The 24,890-nt window shown below is 42.4% G+C and overlaps 1 protein-coding gene across 2 annotated transcripts in view; it reads left to right on the plus strand.

Annotated features, from left to right (window-relative positions):
• Positions 1-24,890, plus strand: part of pcca (propionyl-CoA carboxylase subunit alpha) — a 314,348-nt gene that overhangs the window by 132,890 nt on the left and 156,568 nt on the right. For both annotated transcript variants that reach the window (XM_052025829.1, XM_052025830.1), the window contains 4 exons: positions 3,670-3,820; positions 14,619-14,762; positions 15,280-15,354; positions 24,422-24,490. In XM_052025829.1, coding sequence (XP_051881789.1) covers positions 3,670-3,820; positions 14,619-14,762; positions 15,280-15,354; positions 24,422-24,490 — 439 coding nt within the window. The remainder of the gene's footprint in view (positions 1-3,669; positions 3,821-14,618; positions 14,763-15,279; positions 15,355-24,421; positions 24,491-24,890) is intronic.

Consider the following 24,890-nt stretch of genomic DNA (forward strand, 5'->3'; position numbering starts at 1 on the left):
ACTAATCTGCTGGATTTCTTTGAGGATGTAATCGGTAGAATAGATAATAAAGAGACAGTGTATTTGTATTTTTGGAGCAACACACACAAAATGCTGGAGGAACTCAGCAGATCAGGCAGCATCTATAGATGGAAATAAACAGTTGACATTTTGGGTCGAGACTCTTCATCGGGACTTTTCCTTTCCAAAAAAAAACTTCAACTGGACAATTTGGGTTTTTGGAAGGCTTTTGGACAAAGTTCCACACAGGAGGTTGGTAAGCAAGGTTAGAGCACATGGAATTCAAGCTAATAAACTGACATGGATAGAGAACTGATTATCGGACTGAAAGCCAAGAGTGGGAACAAATGAATTCTTCCCATGTTGGCAGGCTGTACTTACTGGGGTACCGCAGAGATTGGTGCTTAGTTGGTATTGGTATTGGCTTATTATTGTCACTTGTACCGAGGTACAGTGAAAAGCTTGTCTTACAAATCGATCGTACAGGTCAATTCATTACACAATGCAGTTACGTTGAGTTAGGACAGAGTGCATTGAGGTAGTACAGGTAAAAAACAGTAACTGTACAGAGTAAAGTGTCACAGCTACAGAGAAAGTGCAGTGCAATAAGGTGCAAGGTCACAACAAGGTAGACCGTGAGGTCATAGTCCATCTCATTGTGTAAGGGAACCGTTCAATAGTCTTATCACAGTGGGGTAGAAGTTGTCCTTAAGTCTGGTGGTATGTGCCCTCAGGCTCTTGTATCTTCTACCCGATGGAAGAGGAGAGAAGAGAGAATGTCCCGGGTGGATGGGGTCTTTGATTATGCTGGCCTGAGTTACTCTCAATCTATATCAATGGTTTGGGCTGAGGGGACTGAATGTGTTATGTTTCCAGGTTTGTTGGCCCAGAGGGATATGGGCCAAACGCAGGCAAATGGGATTAGTTTAGATGGGAATCTTGGTTGGCATGGACCAGTTGGGCCAAAGGGCCTGTTTCCATGCCGTATGACTCTATGATTCTGTGACTAAACTAGGTGGGTTTGTGAGTGGGGGGGAAGGACGTAGAGAGGAAGCAAGGGGATATGGAACAGTGGAAGGAATGGGCAAGAACATGGCTGATGGAATATAATATGGAAACATGAGGTCATCCACTTTGAACATAACAGAAAAGCAAACTCAAACTCCATCCTCACTACTCCCCCTCTCTTTGTACCGGCCATCTCGTCTCTCCACTCTCAGTCCTGATGCAGGGTTTTGACCCAAAACATTGACAATTCCTCTCCCCCCCCCCCCATAGATGCTACTCAACCTGCTGAGTTCCTCCAGCATATTGTTTGTTCCTCCAGAAAAGCAGAGTGTTTGTTGGGATTGGATGGTATTTGATATTTATATGGACCTGAGAGTGCTTGTACATAACTCACCGAAGGCCAACACACTTTATAACAAATGGGTTTGATTGCAGGAATAAGGAAGTCTTACTGCAATTATGTAGTGCCTTGCCCCTACACCTGGAGTATTGGGTACAGTTTTGGTCCACTTATCCAAGAAGGGATGTACTTGCCAGAGAGGGAGTGCAGTGAAGATTCACGAGACTGGTTCCAGGGGAAATGGGTTTGCCAAATGAGGAGAGATTGAGTAGACTGGGATTATATTCTCTAGAGCTGAGAAGAATGAGAGGAGATTTCATTAAAATTGTGAAAAGGCTCGACACACAGTTTGAGAATAAGATGTTGGCCTTCGAGGATTGAGATTTGGAGAAATTTCTTCGCTCAGAGTGTTGTGAGCCTTTGGAATTCTCCACTCAGAGAGCTGTGGACGCTCTGTCATTGAGTTCATTGAAAATAGTGACCAATAGATTTCTGATTATTTGGGGGTCAAGGCATATGGGGATGGTGCTGGAAAATGACACTGGGGTAGAAGATCAGCTATGGTCTCAATGAATGGTGGAGCAGACTCAAAGGGGCAGATTGCCTAACATGAGTAAGGGGGAAATGTCTATTCCCTTCTGTTTCGTGATAAGAATAAGGAGAATCTAGTTTTCAATTCTTTTTCTCCACATCAGCCTAGTTCTTCCCTATATCTGGGAAGTGTGGATGATAGATGAAAAAAAAGTAATTGTGTGTATTTGGGCTGTGTTGTGGGCTGCTAAGATCATGAATTGTGCCATGTAGGAGAAGGGAAGAGTAATTATCACAAAAGTTCAGAAGATTTTAGAGTTTCCTTATCCACATTCACTTCTCTGGACTAAGCACCCACTTAAGTGTACCGAAGAATGTGTGAATTTGTTTCAAAGGGGCACTGAATGGGTTTTAGCTTTGTTGTAAGCTAAAAGTTGGGAAGGTAGTGATTGGAAGAGCTTGCAGCTGGTACTGCCAAAGTTTGGGAGCCAGAGGGTAACTAATAATCTGACTATTGCAGTGATATATGGGACTAATGTCATGTATCAAATGATTATTTGTAAATTTCAAAGATGATAATTGTGCATTTCTTGAGATTAGGGGAATCTTTGAGCTGTCAGGGATTGGAGAATGAGAAAAAGATATTCAATTAACTTTTTCATGCAAACTAATGAAAGAAATATCCTTAAGTTGTTATCACAGCTGAAAATTATTTTTGATCATGATCTTTAAGTTCTTTCCTTGCTTATTCTGTGTCTCAGTATTCTTCCAATTATGAATAATATGTTTTTGAAGAAGTAAGGAATGTTTTAGTTTTAAGCATTAGAATTTTAAACACAGGAAGACATTTCTCCCTATTAGCCCATTTGGTATGAGAATCGTGTGGCCAATGTTTTTCTCTCATCAAACTTACAAAGGTGTTTTTTGAGGCATTGATCAGAAGAGATTTTAAATTAATCAGGTCTGTATTGGAAACCTGTACTTACAGCATTGATGGGGGATGAATTAAAAAAAAGTTTGTTGTTCTCAACATCAGAATTTGAAGCAGCTGTTCTGATAGTCAAATGTTGCCTTACTATCAGGGACAGCCACTCTCACTCTTGCTGTCCTTTTGTCTATTTTTGGGATGAAGCTACAAATGAGATCAGGAAGATGGTGGTCCTGTCAAACCTGCAGAGTAAGAGCAGAGATTTTCTTTTTAAGTTCCTTCCTTGAATCTTGTTGACCATATTTTAAATCATAATGACTTGGTTTCATAATGGTTTCAAATGTTTCATTGGTATCAAAAATAATGTTGTTTATTGTTAGTCATTGATCAAAGAAAGAAATAACTTATACTGCTATGCCACCTTTTGCAACCTTGGTCTGTTCCAGCATAGTCAGTTCAGTATTTTTCTAAGTGCTGTCAATATTGTAATGTAGGGAAATCAGTAGCCAATTTACACACAGCAAGAGAGAAATGATCAGATAATCTGTTTTAGTGATATTCGTTGAGGAATGAATATTGGGAAGGGACACTGTGAAGATCTTCCCTGCTCTTCTTCAAAATAGCATGGAACCTTTTACATCCAGAAGGTAGGCAGATGGTCATCTGAAAGATGTATGTCTGACAATGCAGCGCTCCCTCAGCACCACCAGCCAGCAGGGCTCATCCAGATCCTGCTCGCAAGTCTCTGGAGGGGGACTTGAACCATTGTCTTCAGAGGTTGTACCACAGCCCACTGAGCCACTCATTTGCTGCTAAAACACATTTTGCAGGAGCTCATACGTTTACCTTTCTTTTATTGCAGCACTTTTCTGGATCCAGACACTCGAAGAGCCATGGGAGAACAAGCAGTGGCATTGGCAAAAGCTGTCAATTATTCCTCTGCTGGCACAGTTGAATTCCTCGTGGACTCCAGGAGGAATTTTTATTTCTTAGAAATGAACACTCGACTTCAGGTATAGAAAGACGCCTTTTACTTTCCTATCAACTCCTTGTGCAGATATGAAAGTGATGAATGGTCACCCAGGTCACTCAGTGGAGAACTGTGAAATTTATTTAGCCAGTGTGAAGCTTGCACCACATGGAGTCAAGGCGAGAAGCAGGGACACACTTTAAGGGGAAGAGAGATAAACACACGAGAGAGGAAAAGAAGAAATAGAAGAACATTGTGACTGGGAGATGAAGAGGAATAGAAGGCTTGTGTGAAACAGAAACACCAGCATGCATTCTTGGGCTGAATGGCCTGTTTTTGTGTGCTGTAAATTCCATGTAATTGCAGCTACTGTTGCTGTGTACATTTTATCCCCTGCTTCAAGTAACCTTAAAGACCTTGAGGGGGATACAGTTAAGTGCCACAGAGGGTCCACAGTATGCAGCTTGTCTTAGTGCTTTGATATTTTTCCCACTTGGCAGCCAAAATTTCCTTTCAGATTTTGCAGTGCTGAATCCATGCTGTGTTGCACTAAAATTGATGCTGGTGTCAGCACTAAGAAACGAGCTTTTTTGAAAATGTTTTTCAAGGCCGCAGTCTACGTACCTTGCCTAATGAGATGTGTTTTATGGATAACAATAAAAAGTGTGTTTTCATTTAAAATGGAAGGAGCAATATTTACGGAGAAGCTTGAAGTTTAATGCTTGTTGGGTTTTACACCACTAAAATGATAATCTTTCTTCTTACAATAAAAAAGAAAGGATAGTTTGTCAGGATTAGCATATAAGATTAAAATGGTTTTCTTAATATTTTATCTGTCTCTTTAAAGATCTCTGAGTTATTTCACAGGTGTATAAATAGTTGAACACTGAGAGGCTTATGATAATGATGCTGGGGTTTGAAGGACTTGAGAGACTGGAGAAGCTGAGTTTTTTTTCCCTTTGGGGCAGATAAGGTTAAGCAGTGGTTCAACTTCATTGAGTCATAATCAGAATCAGATTTATTATCACTCTTCTACATGATGTGAAATTTGATGTTTTGCGGCAGCAGTACAAAGACATAAAAAAACTATAAATTACAAAATAAATAAATAGTGCAAAAAAAAAGAAATGAGGTAGTGTTTATGGGTTCATGGAACATTCAGAATCTGATGGCGGAGGGGAAGAAGCTGTTCCTGAATTGTTGAGTGTGGGTCTTCAGGCTCCTGTAACCTCCTCCCTGATGGTAATAGTGAGAAGAGGGCATGTCCCGCATCGTGAGAGTCCTTAATGATGAATGCCGCCTTCTTGAGGCGCCGCCTCTTGAAGATATCCTTGATGGTGGGGAGGGTGGTGCCCGTGATGCAGTTGGCTGAGTCTACAACCCTCGAAATTTGCAAGGGTCTTTGGTGACGTACCAAGTTGTCTCAAACTGCTAACAAAGTAGAGCCATTGCTGTGTCACCTTTGTGATTGCATCGATGTGTTGGGCCCAGGACAGATCCTCAGAGATGTTGACGCCTAAGAACTTGAAGCTGCTCACCCTTTCCACCACTGACCCCTCAATGAGGACTGATGTGTGTTCTCCCGACTTCCCCTTCCTGGCCCACAATCATTTGTGTGTTTGAGCTGTCTTTAGCCACACAGTTATGAGTGTAGAGGGAGTAAATACAGCATGGAAACAGGCCTTTTGGCCCATCAAGTCCATTTTGTCCATCAACAACTCATTTAAATCAGGTTTATTATCACTGACGTATGTTGTGAAATTTGTTGCTTTACAGCAGCAGTACAGTGCAAGACATAAAGACATAAAAATTACTGTAAGTTACAAAAATAAATAAATAGTGCAAAAGAGGAATAACGAGGTCGTGTTCATGAATTCATGGACCGTTCAGAAATCTGATGGCGGAGGGGAAGAAGCTGTTCCTGAGACGTTGAGTGTGGGTCTTCTCTCCCCACATTTTCATCAACTCCCCCTTGATTCTACCCCTCACCCACACACCAGGGGCAATTTACAGCAGCCAATTAACCTACTCACCCACACGTCTGTGGGAGGAAAGCGGAGCACCCGCAGGAAACTCATGCTGTCACAAGGAGAACATACAAACTCCGCACAGACAACACCCCAGGTCAGGACTGAACCCGCTTCTCTGGTGCTGTGAGGTAGTGGCTCTACCAGCTGCGCCCCTGTGCTGCCCAAAAATTCACTGAAGTTTCCAATAGCATGGAGAAAAGAAACTACTTCACCAGGATCTGGGTCAGCAGCTAGAGGGCAGAGAATTAAGTATATAACAAAAAAATTCCAGGGAAAATTTTAATCCAATGAGCTTTTAAAATCAAGAATGTACTGTTTGAAAGAGTGTGTAAGCAGAGTGGGTAAACAGTTAATTTTCAAAAGGCAAAAGGGAAAATAATTGAAAAGGAGAAATTCCCAGGTCTGTGGAGGAGGAGCAGGGAATGGGATTGATTGGAAGCCTTTCAAAAGGCTGGCAGAGGCTCGATGGCACAAATTGATGACCCTTTTCTGTTGTGAGATTCTGTGATTGGGAATGAATTAACTTGCATTCATCAATGTCACTGCATTCATCTGACTGAAGATTGTATCGTCACTCAAAATTCTTGAAGAGAAATTTGGGTATATATTGTGTAGAAAATCAGGAAATAACAAATCACATGATTGCCCCCCTATTAAAGCATCTATTGATGTGTAAAAAGAAACAAAAACATTAGCTGAGTCCCTTACCGACTGAGACAGAAGAAATTATATTGGGAATAAGGTAAAGGTAACAAAATTAAATATTTTATGTCTGTCTTCACAGAAGAAGACACAGAAAGCCTCCAGAAAGTAGTGAACTGGAGGTGAATGAGGGACTCAAAGCAATTAGCATTAGTAAAAGTTAGTATTGGAGGACTCAAAGATGATAAATCCCAGGACATGATGACCTGCGTCCTAGGACTTTAAAGGAAGTGGCTACAGAGAATGTGATACACTGTTTGTCAGCTTCCAAAATTCCATGCATTCTAGAGCAACAAACATGGATTTTTGTTTCCATGAATTCCTATTTCTGTGGATTCTAGTCAGGTTTTCACAACCTGGAAGGTAGCAACAATGCTGGAATCTATTATGAAGGAAGTGGTGACAGGGCATTTCAAACAAAGTAACAGATTTGGGCAGAGTTAACAAAGATTTATGAAAGGGTAATCATACTTGACATAATATATAGAACATAGAACACTACAGCACAGTACAGGCCCTTCGGCCCACAATGTTGTGCCGACATTTTATCCTGCTCCAAGATCTATCTAACCCTTCCCTCCCACATAGCCCCCCATTTCTCTATCATTCATGTGTCTATCTAAGAGTCTCTTAAATGTCCCTAATGTATCTGCCCCCTCAACCTCTGCCGGCAGTGCGTTCCACGCACCCACCACTCTCTGTGTAAAAAAACTTACCCCTGACATCCCCCTTATACCCCTTAAAATTATGCCCCCTTGTGTTAGCTATTGTCACACTGGGAAAAAGTCTCTGACTGTCCACTCGATCTATGCCTCTTTTCATCTTGTACACCTCCATCAAGTCACCTCTCATCCTCCTTATATCCAAAGAAAAAAGCCCTAGTTCACTCAACCTATCCTCATAAGATATGCTCTCCAGTCCAGGCAACATCCTGGTAAATCTCCTCTGCACCCTCTCTAAAGCTTCCACATCCTTCCTATAATGAGACGACCAGAACTGAACACAATACTCCAAGTGTAGTCTAACCAGTTCTATAGAGCTGCAACATCACTTTGCGGCTCTTGAACTCAATACCCCAACTAATGAAGGCCAGCACTCCATACGCCTTCTTAACAACACTATTGACCTGCATGGCAACCTTGAGGGATCTATGGGCATGGACCCCAAGATCCCTCTGTTCCTCCACACTGCTAAGAGTCCTTCCATCAACCTTGTATTCTGCCTTAAAATTTGATGTCCCGAAGTGTATCACTTCACACTTATCCGGGTTGAATTCTATCTGCCACTTCTCAGCCCAGCTCTGCATTCTATCAATATCCTGTTGTAATCTACAGCAATCTCCTGCACTATCCACAACACCACCAACCTTTGTATCATCAGCAAACTTACTAACCCACCCTTCCACATCCGCATCCAAGTCATTTATAAAAATCACAAAGAGCAGGGGACCCGAGCAGATCCCTGCGGAACACCACTGGTCACCGACCCCCAGGCAGAATATGTTCCATCTACCACGACCCTCTGTCTTCTATGGGTGAGCCAGTTCTGAATCCACACGGCTGTGGATTTCCCTGGATCCCATGCCTCCTGATTTTCTGAATAAGCCTTCCATGAGAAACCTTATCAAACGCCTTACTAAAATCCATGTACACCACATCCACTGCTCTACCTTCATCAATATGCTTTGTCACATCCTCAAAGAATTCAGTCAGGCTCATGAGGCACGATATGCCCCTCACAAAGCCATGCTGACTGTCCCTAATCAGCCTTTGCTTCTCTAAGTGCCCATAAATTGTGTCTCTTAAGAATCTTCTCCAGCAATTTGCCCTTCACTGAAGTAAGGCTCACTGGTCTGTAATTCCTAGGGTTATCCCTACTCCCTTTCTTAAACAAACGAACAACATTTGCCACCCTCCAATCATCTGGCACTACCCCTGTGACCAGTGAGGACACAACGATCATCGCCAAAGGCGCAGCAATCTCTTCCCTCGCTTCCCGTAATAACCTTAGATATATCCCGTCAGGCCCCGGTGACTTATCTATCCTAATGTTTTTCAAAACTTCCAGCACATCCTCTTTCCTCACATCAACATGCTCTAGCATATCAGTCTGTCGTACGCCATCCTCACAAATGTCAAGGTCTCTGTCACAAGTGAATACTGAAGTAAAGTATTCATTAAGGACCTCTCCTACCTCTTCCAACTCCAGGGACATGTTTCCTCTTTTATCCCTGATTGGTCCTACCCTCACTCTAGTCATCCTCCTATTCTTCACCTATGTGTGGAACACCTTGGGTTTTCCTTGATCCTACTCGCCAAAGACCTCTCATGCCCCCTTCTAGCTCTCCTAAGTCCATTCTTAAGCTCCCTCCTGACTACCTTGTAACTCTCCAGAGCCCTGTCTGAACCATGCTTTCTAAACCTCAGGTAAGCTTCTTTCTTCCTCTTGACAAGATATTCTACATCTCTTCAACCATGATTCCTTCACTCTACCATCCTTACCCTGCCTCAATGGGACAAACCTATCCAGAGCCCCATGCAAGTATTCCTTAAACAACTTCCACATTTCTGCTGTGCACTTCCCCAAGAACATCTGTTCCCAATTTACTGTCCCAAGTTCCTGCCTAATAGCATCATAATTCCCCCTCCCCCATATCGTCTGCTCCTATCCCTCTCCAAGGCTATGATAAAGGTCAAGGAGTTATGGTCACTATCTCCAAAATGCTCTCCCACTGAGAGATCTGAAACCTGATTAGGCTCATTGCCTAGTACCAGGTCCAGTATGGCCTCTCCTCTAGTCGGCCTGTCCACATACTGTGTCAGGAGTCCTTCCTGGACACACCGAATAAACTCTGCCCCATCTATCCCCTTTACACTAAGGAGGTGCCAATCAATTTTAGGGAAGTTGAAATCACCCATGACAACCATCTCTGCTGCTATTGGGGGGGGGGGGGGGGGGGGGTCTGTAGAATATCCCCAATAGAGTGATCGTCCCTTCCTGTTTCTGACTTCCACCCCACACTGACTCAGTGGATGATTCCTCCAGGACATCCTCCCTTTTACAGCTGTAACGCTGTCCCTGATCAGCAAAGCCACTGCCCCACCTCTTTTACCTCCTTCCCTGTCCCTTTTGAAACATCTAAACCCTGGAATATCCAGCAGCCTCCTGCCCTTGTGACAGCCAAGTCGCTGTAATGGCCACCACGTCATAGTTCCACGTACTTACCCATGCTCTAAGTTTATCAGCCTTGTTCCTGATACTTCAGCCCATCCAAATGACTGCAATTTTGCCCTTTAAACTGCTTATCCTTCCTCACAGTCTTTCTACACTGTGCATCTACTTGTACACTAAATGAACCAAGCTCTGACCTATCACTCTGGTTCCCATCCCCCTGTCAAACTAGTTTAAACCCAACAGTTCTAGCAAACCTGCCCACAAGAATATTGGTCCCCCTCCAGTTCAGGTGTAACCCATCCCTTTTGTACAGGTCATACCTTCCCCAGAAGAGATTCCAATTATCAATGTATCTGAAACCCTGCCCCCTGCACCAATTTCTCAGCCAAGCATTTGTCTGCCAAATCATCCTATTCTTACCCTCACTGGCATGTGGCACAGGCAGCAATCCAGAGATTACTACCCTTGAGGTCCTGCTTTTCAGCTTCCTACCTAACTCCCTATATTCCCTCTTCAGGACCTCATCTCTTTTTCTACCTATATCATTGGTACCAATATGTACCATGACCTCTGGCTGTTCACCCTCCCCCTTCAGAATGCCATGGACCCGATCTGAGATGTCCCTGACCCCGGCACCAAGGAGGCAACCTACCATCTGGGAGTCTCCTTCACGTCCACAGAATCTCCTGTCTGCCCCCCTTACTATGGAATCCCCTGTCACTACTGCTCTCCTCTTCTCCCCCCTTCCCTTCTGCACTAATGATGAAGCCTTTGAATATTGCCTGGTCATCCATTGTGGTAGAGAAAATGTACACTGGGTGTACTTTTTAAATTGGGAAAGATTGAAACGTGTTGGAGTTCAGAGGCACCTTGGTGTCCTTGTGCACAGGTGATTGAAAGTTAACAAGCAGGTACATAACTAGGAAGGCAAACAGGATTTTGGTCTGATTGGAAGAAGGTTTGAGGACAGGAATAATGATGTGTTGCTCCAATTACACTGGGCCTCTGGTGGGACTGCACCTAGAACGTTGTGTTAATAGTAATGTTCAGTCTGGTTTCCCTCACTCAGGAAGAAGGTAGTGATGAAGCAGAGTGTGGACCAAAGGTCCACCAGATTGATTTCTGGGTGGCAGATTTGTTATACAAGGAGAGATGAAACAGATCAGGTCCATACTTTTACAAGTGTAGAAGAATGAGAAGTGATCTCACGGAGGCATACAGAATCGTTTGGGCCTTGATTGACTAGATGGGAGGATGATGTTTCTCTAGGCCAGTGTGTCTGGAGCCAGGAGTTACAGTCTCTGAATAAGGAATTGCCCATTCAGGACAGGTTTGAGGAAGGTTGTTCACTCACAGGGTGGTGAATTTTTGGAATTCTCTGTCCAAGAAGGCTAATGACACTCAGTCATAGCATATTTTCAAGACAGAATTTGGATGTTAGGGAACCATGTATGGGCAGGAAATTAGTGCTGAGGTAAAAGATCAGCCACGATTTTATTGAATGGCGGAGCAGCACGAGGGGCCAGATATCCTGGTGCTTTTATTGGCATTGGTTTATTGTCCTGCATATTGCTTATACAGATCAATTCATTACACAGTGCATTGAGGTAGTACAAAGTAAAACAATAACAGCTACAGAGAAAGTGCAGTGCAGGTAGACAATAAGGTGTATGGTCATAACAAGGTAGATTGTGAAATCAAGAGTCCATCTTATTGTACTAGGGAACCATTCAATAGTCTTATAACAGCGGGGTAGAAGCCATCCTTGAGTCTGGTGGTACGTGCCTTCAGGCTTTTGTATCTTCTGCCCGATGGGAGAGGGGAGAAGAGAGAATGTCCGGGGTGGGTGGGGTCTTTGATTATGCTGGCTGCTTTACTGAGGGGAGGCTGGTTTCCATGATGTGCTGAGCTGTGTCCACAACTCTCTGCAGCTTCTTACGGTCTTGGGCAGAGTAGTTGCCATACCAAGCCGTGATATATCCAGATAGGATGCTTTCTATGGTGCATCGATAAAAGTTGATAAGGGTTTTATTTCTTATGTTCACCATGTCTCTCTAAGGCACTGTAAATTTGGCCAGTGATAGACAAAGGCAGTGTTACCCTCCCATCTGTGTCACTGCAGAGTAAAGAACTTTGTTCCAGGAGCTGGTGACATTGAGTATGGAAGAATATATAATCACTGAGAGAGTAAAGGGTTAAGGGCTCTTCTGCCCTCTCAGGTGGACATAAGGGGTCCCATGGCATTGCTTTGTAGAAGAACAAGAGAGTTCCTCCCCATTGTCATGACCAATATTTAATTCTCAATCAACATGAACAGAAATCCACAATTTGGTTGTGATTTCACTGTGGATGGCAGAAACGTCAACATGCAGAAAGACCACAGGGAGTACAACTGGTCGAGTAGCTTCTCATTCTTGCTTTATTGCTCACTTAATTTTTTTCTTTTTCTTTCACTTTTTTTTGTTGTTCATTTGAAAGCAGACTTCCAGAAATTCTGTTAGCTGCTGCCCTGTTTAGATTGCCATTACATATTGATTTTTGTTTCTATTTTTTCATCTTTTCCTGCCGTTTGAATGGTAGGCGTAGACAATTATTTCTCAGTTTTAATCACCAACCCTATTCAGAGGATGGGAGTTACAAATCCTCTATCCAGTGGGCTGTGGAGGCTCAATCACTGAGTATATTCAAGTTGTTAGATGTTTAGATATTAAGGGAATCAAGGGTTTGTGGAGGAAAGTGATGCTAAGGTAAAAGCTCAGCCATAATCATGTTGAATGGTGGAGCAGATGTAGGGCTGAATGGCCCATTCCTGCTTCTCTCCCAATGTTCTTAAATAATTTTGAAAATGTTAAGAAATGTAAAAAAAAGTCAACTAAGAACAATTTTAAAAAAATTAAAAATGCTTCTGAAATCATGTAAATTGATATTTTTTAATGTTATTATTAGTTTTTCCCTATATAGTTGTAAATTGTCTATTGAAATAAATGTGGCTGTTAAGCGAGAACAGACCTGCCCCAGGGTCCCTGAGCTGATTCTCCAGTGTAAGTACGGGGGGATCTCAGAAGTCTGTGCTCCTCCTTTGGACTCCATGTGGAGCTAAGGGACAGCATTGCCAGCAGGAACCTGTTCGAAAATTCTACATTTCAACATGCGTGCACTGAAGTCCTGAACCTGCTGCCAGTTCATTGCAGAACAGCTGGCAAAACCCAGTCAAACCAAAGCTGGTGTATTACCTTTTGGACGATGAGTTTCAGGAGACTGTTGATCTCCAAATCTTCTCACTCAAACACTTGAAACATGAACTTTCAGTAGTGTTCATTCGATAATTATCAGGAGCTGGAGCCATGGCTGCTTTCTATCCTTTGATGTGTATGGCTCCCAAATTAAACTTGCAAGAGGAGCCCTGGAGAATTGGCTCTGAAGACTTCATGTAGCAATGTCATAGCCAGTTAGCAGATTTTGGCAGACAGTATCTTACCTCTCCTTTTCCACTCTGGTATTCATTTTTTTAAATGCACTTCATTTGACCAGCTCAGGCTAACTATGAAAGGTACAGCCCTATTGATACAGAAACCCACATACAGCCTTTGTAGGGACTTGGTGTCACAATTAAAATGTACACGTGAGCTGTTGAACTGAATTGTCAAAGCAAGCAAGAAGGCTTGTGATCGTACTTGTCATGTACAGCATTTGGATTGCAAAGAAGATAGCTTTATTGTGGTCAAAATTGCTCAAATTGACTGCTGTTGACCGATCACTATATCAATGAAATGCTTGTGCATGTTCCATGGTCCCATTTGCCAGATTTACACTGTACAAACTGTTTGCTCTTTAAGTAATGACTTTTATTAGAAAAATGTCAAAGTGTCAGTTAATTATGATGAAAATTTGTCTGGAATAAAAGCCTTACTGAGTTAATTGCACCATCTGCTTTGTATATACTGAGCTGGTCTCTGCTGAAATCACCCAGTAAACAAGTGTCTGGTAGCATTGTGCTAGACATTAAAAATGGTCACACCAGAATTCCATCTGGGTGTCAGCAAATTCACATACCCAGAAAACCCACAGTGAATTTTATTTGCAAAGTGTTCTTTTGAAATAAAGTCACCTGTTTAAATGGCATTCAATATGAAGATACAGAGCTTGTATTCCTTTCCTCCTCTGCTATATCAATCCCGACTGAGGCTGGAGACGTGGACTGACCAGTATGTGTATTCAGACTGGGTATTCCCCTAACAGCATCGTGCGAAGCTGTTAGCAGCAATTTGCTGATAGCAGAGTGACTGCATTGGTTCAGCCCGGCTATTGTGCATGCTAAGCACTACACAGTTCGGTCTGGAGGGAAAAAAAACCTGAAGGATCCATCTGCTCGTTTCTGCTGCACTGGGTTGATGTAAGATTACATTAATCTGGTTGCTTGTCAGGACAGGTTAGGGAAAGCAGGCAAATGGGGGAGATTTAGGATACATTGTTCATCAGGAAATTGCAAAGTCGTTCAGAGCATGCAAGTAACAGTGCAGGCTTACAACCAAAGCTAATGACAATCTCTTAAAACTGTGCAGGATTTCGTAGCTTTGTGTGTGATATGTTGTATGAAGGTGTGTTCTGTGGAAGGCAGTCTGCTCTGAGAATACGAAGTGTGACAGGGAATGTGTATGTCTTTGAGGGAGTGTTGCATGTGAATTGTATCATGTGTGTTATGTTTGTCTTTGTGTTTGTGAGTGTGCTTGTTGTGCGAGTCTACATTGGATCAATGTGTGTTTGCATCAATTTGTGTGCGTGTGTTTTCAAATCCCTGTGTTTTTTTTTTAAGTCTCATTATGAGCAGAGGATCAGCAGCCAGAGTCTTGTCCTTGGCTTGCGAGCTCCAGCACTTTCCAGCTTTGTGTAGATTTTCTTCTTTTCCTTAATGACTGGCAATTTGTGACCTTGCAGGTTGAGCATCCTGTCACTGAATGCATTACTGGCCTGGACCTGGTCCAAGAAATGATCCGCGTTGCCAAGGGTTACCCACTTTGCCACAAGCAAGCTGATATTCCCATCAATGGCTGGGCAATTGAATGCAGAGTGTATGCAGAGGTAAATTTTAGTTGGCATCATAGTTCATTGCCAAATGATCTCTGGCAGATTTAGAGCTGGGATAGAATTGTTTAGCCATTCAGTTGGAATATAAAATTGCAAAGCATTTTGTGGATGTCTCTGGTGCTGGATGAAACATGTTGGACAATAGCTACCCCTCCCCCAGCCCCTCCAAACTTCAGCACTTTTCCTTCCATACAGAGATCCTTGGTTAATTGCCTGTGACATCCTGAAGGCTTTGTGCTGTTGCTTTCTCTAGTCTTTTAAGGCACACCAATAATTTTGCAACTTGTTATGCTAATCAGGAAACCCAAAGCAAATCTTTTGAATGGGTGAGGTGTTTATTGGTCATTTGCTTGGTGATAAAAATAAGAAAAAAGGATCCAAGCACTATTTAATGTCTTAAGTGATCAAAAATAGCCCCATCAATGGTTTCAGTGTGTATACACAGCTAACCTTGTTTCCTGTGTTTTATTTTAAAGTTAATGCTTCCTCTTGTTTGAACTTCCTTTTCTAGGATCCCTACAAATCCTTTGGACTGCCTTCAATTGGGCGCCTCTCTCAGTATGAAGAGCCATTACACGTGCCCAGCGTAAGTTATCTGAGTAACCATGATGTTTGCTGAACAGCTGTTGATGTAATCCTCGGCTGTTTTTGTATATTTAAACAAAGTCAGTTCTGACATCTCAGCATGATATGAAAACATTAGAAACTCCTCCATTCAATTTTCCATTCTAAACAAGGAAAAAAATAAGGCAGGTTTAACAAATGCTGCAAACGTGGATAGAAGAGCAAAGATTACTCAAAACAATTGAGCTTTTTTTAAAAACCCGGTTTGGGATTGCCAAATGATTTCAGTACAGACAATAGTTTAATCTGGGCAGAATCAAATACTATATAAGGTTATGGCATTTTAGCTTTGCATAAGTGAGCTCTGCTCATAACTGTTTTGTTGCTCAGCATCACAAGTGAGATTCAAAGGAAATCCACTTGGCTAATTCCTGGTATGTGACAGTCATCCTATCATCAGAGGCCAAAGAAATTAAATCTATATCCTTTGAGGTTTAGTCAAGTCAAGCCTATTGTTGTCAGAGGCACACATACACAGGGTATAAATGCCGTTAAGTTAGCAGACACGACAAATATGACAAACATGTTAACATAAACCAAAATTAACATAAATTATACATAACTTACACATGTGCAAAATAGACAAAATAAACATAATGACACTAGTGCAAGATTGAGAGAGGGGGATAAACAATATAGTCCAAGGTAGTGTTAGGGTTTTTCAGGTGGGTTCAAGAACCTGATGGCAGTGGGGAAGAAGCTGTTGTTGAACCTTGAGGTGTTGGTCTTCAGGGTCCTGTACCTCCTGCCTGATGGCAGCATTGAGAAGAGGGCATGGTCCTGACAATGGATGTCACCTTCCTGAGACATCGCCTCTTGTAAATGTTCTCGATGGTGGGGAGAACTGTACTTGTGATGGAACTGAGTCCGTCACTCTCTGTAGCCTTTGCGTTCCTGTGGATTGGAGCTCCCACACCAAGACATGATGCAATCAGTCAGAATGCTTTCCACTGTACATCTGTAGAAATTTGTCAGGGTCTTCAATAACATGCCTTAAGCTTCTAAGAAAGTAGAGATGCTGGCACGCCTTCTTCATGGTTGCATCTATGTGCTGGGCCCAGCACAGGTCCTCCAATGTGTTGACACCCAGGAACCTGAAGCTGCTCACCCTTCAATAAGGACTGGTGCATCTTTGCCTGACTTCCCCTTCCCAAAATCTACAATCAGTTTAGAAGAATGAGGGATGATCTTATTGAAACACCAAGATCCTGAGGAGGCATGATGGGCTAGATGTGAAGATGTTTCCACTAGTGGGAGAATATCGAACAAGGGGACATAGTTACAAGATTTGGGGACGGTCACTTAAAACTGAGGTGTTTGGGAATTTCTCACAGAGGGTGGTAAACCTTTTGAATTATCTACCTTGTTTGTGGAGGTTAGATCATTGGGAGAAGGTAGATACATTTTGAAAGATCAGGGAATTAAGATCTATGGGGAACTGGCACAGGGGAGTAGACGAGGTCTGGGGCAGATCAGTCATGATCGTGATGAATAGTGGGTCAGGCTTGAAGGGCTGAGTGGCCTACTCCTCCTGTTTTCTTAAGCCCTTGCGGTACCTTGAGTCCTTTCAGTGGTTCTTTTAATTCAGTCATCCAGCACCCACAAAACTTGCTGCGCTCCCCGAGTTGAAAGGGTGAGATTTTGCCGGGTTTGCTCTTTTGGGAACTTCTGTGGAACCTAGCTGAGATTTTCCAGACCCATGATCTTCATATGACTGGAGTGCAGGGGATAGATGCTTCTACTATACACAGTCCTGGTTAGACCTGGAGATGGGGCAGTGCTGGGAACGAAATATTAGAAAGGATATATTGGTCTTGGAAGGAGTGCAGCCAAAATGGCATTGGATTCCAGAAGTTGTTATGAGGAGAGGTTGCATTATAGCTTGGCTTCCCAACCTGAGCTCATGTGACCCAACTACCTGGGTTGTATCAGTTCTGGTGTACATGCTAATGAAGTGATTGTGTTGGGAAAGGCTGTGACGGCCCAGCTCCTGACTTTATCCAGGCCACGATGATTTGCTCAGTATTACTCCATGTACTTGGCATATTTGAGATTGTCATTGTCACGGCTGTAGTTGGGTCAGGATGGAAGTAACTCTGAGTGCTTGTGTCAGGTTTGGATCTTAACGTAATTCTGGAGAAGACCTCTGTTTTGCACGTTCTAGTGTTGTTTTCTCTAGAATTTGTAAGTACTAGGAATGATTTGATTAAAGTTTTCATCATATTTAGCCTGGACAGAGAATAACTATTTCTGCTGTTTGGGAAGTTTGGGATTAGGGAGCAGAGCTTAAAATTTATAGCCAGACCTGTCAGGAGTGAAGTTAAGAAACCACTCTACATGCAGGGTAGAGTAGAAATTTGGAAGCAACTACTACAAATGCCAGTTGATAGTGAGTCGATGTAATTTTATCTCTGAAATTGATATATTTTTATTTCCCAAAAGGATAGCAGACAAAATTGGGTATATAGAGTTCCATCACAGATCATTGCTGGTGGACCAAATGGCTTCCTCCTAATCGTCTTTTCACGACAATCCTGGATAGATAAGTTGATACTGCTGTTGATATCATCCATTCACTTACAATGCAGAGCTTGGTTTGAATTGTGATTCTAAGTGAAGAGATGATGTTAGTAAAGCCCAAAGCTTCAACTGAGCTAATTTAAGAAATTCCTATCAGACATAACAGTAGGAGAACACAGGAAGTGTATCAAAATTACATCATGCCATCCCAGTTCGTGGTTGTTTTCAGACTTACTACCTACAACACAGCAACTTAGGCTTTATTGATTGCAATTGTTTAATTGCGCAGACTTGCCTGAGATTTCACTTTTGGACTTGCATTGGGAGTTTGTGTGGAAATCTGGGTGCAGTTTCCCCTCGGCTAAATGAGTGCAGTATCGGGGGTGTTTGGGTGCCATGTCCCTACTGAGCTCCTCATGGAATTGCTAGGCTTCCGCATCTTCCCCAACTTTAAAGTTTTAGAATTAAAACCAATAGTCTCTTTGATGAGTGAAGATCCAGGAAAATGCAGCAGTGGCCTTTTCTGGGAAGTGTGAAAGTGTGGGGAGATTTGCCATTTGCCTCTAGATAAAATGATGTCAAACCTTTTGCCCTTGCAAGTTTTGCAATTTGCAGTTTTTAAAACACACAACCTGTTGAAAGTGCAAGTGATAATGGACATATTCTACCCCCTACAGCTCCTGTTCTACCAAATCCTCCTCCAATTAATGCTGCAGCAGGAGTTTTATGTAATAACACTTAGGCTTGTAAGACATCAGCATATAGAAAAAAACAATTAAAATGCCTTAAATGTTCTGCGTACTGCTGTTATTTGCTTGTGTGAATGTTGCTTGTCAGCTAAATGGACCAAGGAACAGATAACGTGATTGGGTGCAGGGGAGTGCACAATAAGCTTTGTCTATCATTATTGCTGGGAGCAATCAAATTGATGCCAGCGGGACAGTAGATGCTGTTGACAGCTGTAATTATATATCTCCATGGTGATCACTTTTGGCCTGTCACGAGGGCCTGCAAGCCCCCTCCCCCTGCAAACATTTAATCAGATTGTTCTGTCACTTGTCAGGTAAACGAGGCAGACGGGGAGTAGTGCTTAGGGGAGAGGTGAATGGAGAATGATGGGTGGGGAGATGCCTGATAGCTTCACGTGGCTTGTCAGGGTACCGATAAGCAGAATTTTTAATTACGCTGGAGGCTTGAGAACATTGCTAAACAGATTATGTTGAGCGGGATCTGACATTTGTTCAGCTCTTCTGTTATCTTCATTCTGTTTCATATCAATAATGTGACAGTTATTTTTCATGTGAGAAGTTTTGACAAGTGGCTGAGTGTACAACACATTTAAGTTTACCCATTTGTAAGTCATAGCCAAGTACTTTGTATTACTCCTTAAAATGCAATATGATGATGTGCGTGCCAAATATAGGTTTTGAAAGATTAATGCTAAAACTATTCTTCCCTTAATCATGCTGAAATAATGATACTCCAAAACTCCTATTCAAGAGTGAATGGGGAATATTTTTAATTGAGTATAGTAGAACAACCTTTCCAGCATCTCAATAACTAGTGCAAAAGTAAAGTCCTCTGGATGCTGAAAATCTGAAATAAAGACCAGAATTTGCAGGAAACACTCCGGTCAGGCTTCATTGATGGAGAGAGAAACAAATTTCTATATTTAGAAAGTAGAAGGAGACTATTTTGGCCCATCAAGTCTATGCCAGCTCATTCACCAATTCCCCCTGTAACCTCTGGTAACATATTCTCCCCACATTCTTGCAACTCCCCCCAGATTCTACCTCTCACCAACACAAGGGGCAACTTACAGTGGTCAGTTAACGTACCAACCTGCACATCTTTGGGATGTGGGAGGAGACTGGAGCAGCCATGGGAAACCCACGTGGTCACAGGCAGAACATACAAACTCCACAGAGGCAGCATCAGAGGTTAGGATTGAACACGGTTCACTGAGGCGGTAGCTCTATTAGGGGCACCACTGTGCCACCCAGAATATTTCAGATTAATTGTTATCTGACCTGTTGTCAGACCAAGGAAAAATACTTCACCTTCAGTCTCACTTGCCTTTTACCCTATCATGCACCTTCCTTTTTGTTCCTTCATCCTTCCTTTGCATGTGTTTCACCCCTAGCTTTGTCCTTCTCTGGACTTGCTGTTCACTTGTTGCATCCCAGCAAGTATTGCAGCACCGTGGTAACTGGGCTAACCTACAGCTTTTATCACCAAAAGGACAAATGCAGCAGGTACTTGGGAATATCATTAACTGCAGCTGCAGGTTCCCCTCCAATCAGAAACCACCCTGACTTGGAAATATATCTCCATCCTTTCATTGCAGCTGTTCTTCCTGGAGCTCCTTCCCCAACAGCACTGCAGAATACCTTTACCACACAGACTGCAGTGGTTCAAGAAAGTGACTCAGCCCCATCTTCTCAAGGACAGTGAGGGATTGGGTAATAGATGCTGCCTGCATCACATCAGTGATGATAAAAGGCACAGTTATGATAAAAATGTCGGCAAGTGTGATGGACAAATGGACCAGCTGCTAGCTCATTGAATTTTCCTACTGAAGAAGTTTAGAATGGAAGGTAAATAAAGTGTAAAACAGCTTCATCTTTCAAAGCCCTTGAACAAATCTATGGTTACCATTCTTTTTGTGTTTTTTCAAATATTGTTCAGTGTTGTATAGGGCGGCACAGTAGTGTAGCGGTTAGTGCGACGCTATTACAGTGCCAGCGATCGGGGTTCGATTCCCGTCGCTGTCTGTAAGGAGTTTGTGCGTTCTCCCGTGTCTGCGTGGGTTTCCTCCGGGTGCTTCGGTTTCCTCCCACATTCTAAAGACGTACGGGTAGGTTAATTTGGTGGTTTAAAATGGGTGGCGCAGACTCGTTGGGCCGGAAGGGCCTGTTACCACGCTGTAAATAAAATATTAAGAAATTTAAATTTAAATATATGCATCGCACGTGGATTTTGAAAAACTGTAGACACACTGGTGGTGACGGAGCTGGAATGCAGTCCCACCCTACCTTGCTTCACACATCCTAACTTGGATATAGATTCCTTTACTTAACTCCAACTTCTTGCTGATGTACGATGGCCCAGGTTTAAGATTGCCTCACTTTTAAAGTTCCTGTCCCTGTTTTCAAATCCCTCCATGGCCTTGGTCCTCCCTGTTCTTGTAAACATCTCCAGCCTTGCAGCCCTCTGGGATTTCTGTGCTCCTGCAACCCTGGCCTCTTGTCCTTGATTTCTATCAGCCTACCACTGATGTCTGTGGCTTCAGCTGCTGAGGTCTCTTGCTCAGGAATCCACTCCCTAAGTCTCAAACTCTCTCCTGCGATAAGGATGCTGCTTAAAACCTGCCTCTTTGTCCGAATGTTTGGTCAGTTATCCTAATATTTTTTATGAAGCCATTATCTAATTTTGTCCTGTGAAGTGGCTTTGGCACTTTATTGCACTAGAGATGCTGTAAAGATGCAAGTCCATCTTACTGTATGCAGTGTTAAATGTAATTTGGTGGTGTTACATAAAGTTGTCGCTGTCACTTATTTATTACATGTGTTCATCTGATTGGGAAGGTGCTAAGTTGATGTATAGTTACCGCGAAGTAAATTACTTGAACATGTTTCGTTTGCATTCTTCATCACTTTAAATTACTGTTGGCAAGAATCAAGTATTAAACATGTCCCTCATTTTTTGGTGAAGATTTGCTATTTCCTATGTGATATCCCCCAAGCCGAACACCTGACCTCTAAAGTTCCAAGTCCAGGGCCAGGTTACCATGCCCATGAGTTTTCTGTAAGCTACAGGCACTGCCAGCTGCTGACCTTGTAAAATGAAGTTAAATTTACCGTGTTGGCTCATAACAATTCTCCCACGAAGGACCTCCGGGAACTGGTGGAAGGAATCCTTCCTGGTTTTGGGCAAGCCCCACCCACATCAAGTCCCGCACAGCATCTGTCCTTTACCTGTGATTCACCCTGAATTAGCCTGTGTATTCATTGGAAATTGTTGAGACGGCCAAAATTTGCTTTTACCAGGTGTAGTAATGGCACAATCTGTTGCTCTGGGCTTGAAATGTGTTGAATCTAGTTGATTCTCTGCAGTCACTGATTGGGAATCAGTGGCATCCATGTTATGTCAGTTGTTCAATCCAGGTGGTGGAGCATCTCACGGCTTTTCAACTAGCAGTTTGAAAATTGGCATTAATGCAAATAGTTGGTACATGGATAGGAAAGGTTTAGGGGGATATGGGTGAAATACAGGCAAATGGAACTTAGATGGGCATCTTGGTCGGCATGGATGAGCTGGGCCAAAGGGCCTGTTTCTGTGCTGTATTATTCCATAACTCTATGATTCTAATTACTAGTTATTACTAGTATTAGTAATAATAATAGCAATAACTCTATTACTAGATCCTGGTACAGTGGTGGTACAGGGGTAAATCACTGGACAGTAAATCTAGTTCAAATCCTGCCATAAGACTTTGTGAAATTTAAATTCAGTTAATAATCTGGGATTATAGGAAAAGATGATCATTAGAAATGATGACCAAAGAACTAATGGATTTTTCTAGAAGCCCACCTAGTTCAGTATTGTTCTTCAGGGCAGGGTATCATTACCCAACCTTGTCATTTAAAACGGAGGTGTGTAGGATCTTCTTTTTGCAGAGGGTTGTGAAGGCTAGATCATTAGAAGTATTTGAGATGGAGGTAGATAAATTTTTGAAAGATCATGGAATTGAGGGCTATGAGGAACTGGCAGAAAGGAGGCCAGATAGATCAGCCATGATCCTATTGACTGTGGGCGGGCTTGAGGGACCAGGTGGCTGACTCTTGCCTCTGGGAACTGGTGGAAGAAATCCTTCCTAGTCTTGGGCAAGCCCCACCCATATCAAGTCTTGTGTTCTTGTGTGCGTATGTAACTCCAGACCCACCTATTTGGTTGACTCTTAAGTGTTCTCTGAAATGTCCTAGCAAGTAACTGCAGGAGGCACAATCTGGAGCGAAAAACGAGCTCCTGGAGGAACTCATCAGTCCAGATGAAGTGTCTCAACTGTGTATTTCCCTGCACAGACACTGGCTGACCTACTGAGTTCCTCCAGCAGTTTGTTTTTTGCCAGTAACTACTCCATTTTCATTGGGACTGGTGGTAGGTCTTGCATCAGAGCCACCACACCAGTGCTGTAAAGCATAACCTAAACATATATGTTCCTACAGATACAAGTAGGACATGAACCTGGTCACCTTGTACCAAGGTTAGTGCATAGATTTCAGACCAGTCTGATGCCCTGTCAGACATAGACACTGCTTGGAGAAACAGTTTCTTTCCTAAATTGTCTGAATATTTATCTTGGCTTGTTCTTTCTCCCAGGAAGGTGCATGATTTCTAATGGGGTAGAGTGTCGGCATGTTGTACTGGACAGTGTGACACCATTGTATGGCGTGCAGGGTTTTTCTTTTCCACCATTGTTCGCATGTTCTTAAATAACAAGAGGCAAAGGAGAGAAAATAAAATCAAGGCGACAAAATGCCAGATAAGCAAATTAAGCCGATTTGAGCGCGGGCTAACATTCTCTAAGCCAGCTTCAATCAATCTCGGTACAACTTGTTCACAGTGTTAGAAATAAAGACATCTTTGTAGCAGCCTTGAGCTGCAACAGACAAGAAAATCTACATTTTAATCCCCTGGACAATCGACCAAATTAAAATATTAAAAAATTGCAGCAGACATTGCCGTGACCATCTTGTGCCTGCCTCGTTGCAAACAGATGTGCTGCTGCTGCTGTTTATTATGAAGGTTTCTTCCCTTGGTGAAGATCTATGAGAGTCTTCTTGGGTTTATTTTGTCGCAGTGTTGTATCTTGGAGCCCTGCTGTTCCAGCAGCTTCGACTTACTTTTGGTTCTCGAGATCCCTGTGATGATCCTATCTGTCTTGAATTTTTTTGATTGGTTTTTAAACACTTTGTTGGCTGTATCTTGACAACAGCAATTTAATAAATACTTATGCCCCAGGAACAGCTAATTTTAAAAATGTTTCTTATGGTTAATCCCCAACATAACACAAATGAAGTCAAACAGTGAAGGAAACCAGAGTCTGCAATGCGCTAACTTTCTTTTTGATAAACCGAACTCCTGTGTTGTATACCGTGGCCATACTGTTTAATGGGACTGTGAGCTGGATGTCTAGTAGGTTATGGAAAAAAGCTGTGTAAACAGTCATCTCTCTAGGGGCAATACAGGAATAACAGTTGTACTGTTAGAGTGAAGGTATGATGGTAATATTGTAGAATATGCAGTGCATCATGCTGAATTAATTTTAAAAAACTTCAAATGCTCGACTGTCTGAGAGATTCCAGTAAAGCTCTCCCCTTAAGTGGTACGGCCAATTAATTTGTAATATGTGCATTAGTATTATATACCATTTGTATATATTGTGTTGTTTTGGGGCAAGCTTATGTATGGGCTTAAATTATTATGGGTTTGCTTCTCTTCATTAGGTTCGTGTTGATAGTGGCATTCAGGAAGGAAGTGACATTAGCATTTATTATGATCCTATGATTTCAAAAGTAAGTATATTTTTGTTTGAAGATTTTATGGCTTATCAATTTAGTGAAAGAATGGTGCACTTTCAAGGGACATTTGTTGCTTATGTTACACTCTATCTGTAGCCAAAACCGCACCAGGCATCTGGCTGTGTCAATCTCGTTAATCATTGCGGGATGCACGAGAGCAGTTTAAAGCTATTCTGTTTTGTTAATCCCTCTCCCAGTTGATACAATTAAATGAAATATCAGAAACACTACATGGAACGTGAGCCAGGGAATGGTACAGAATGAGTCTTTTCAGTTCATCTTTTGAGAGTGCTTGCTTGAGCAAACCTGCTTTCTGTTTTTTGCAGTACAGTGTTGTTGTGTTAAAGATTGCAGCTGATGTGTTACCTGAATATTGATGCTTATCAGTTTCATT

This window comes from Pristis pectinata, chromosome 11, assembly GCF_009764475.1.
Source record: "Pristis pectinata isolate sPriPec2 chromosome 11, sPriPec2.1.pri, whole genome shotgun sequence".
Lineage (NCBI taxonomy): Eukaryota > Metazoa > Chordata > Chondrichthyes > Rhinopristiformes > Pristidae > Pristis > Pristis pectinata.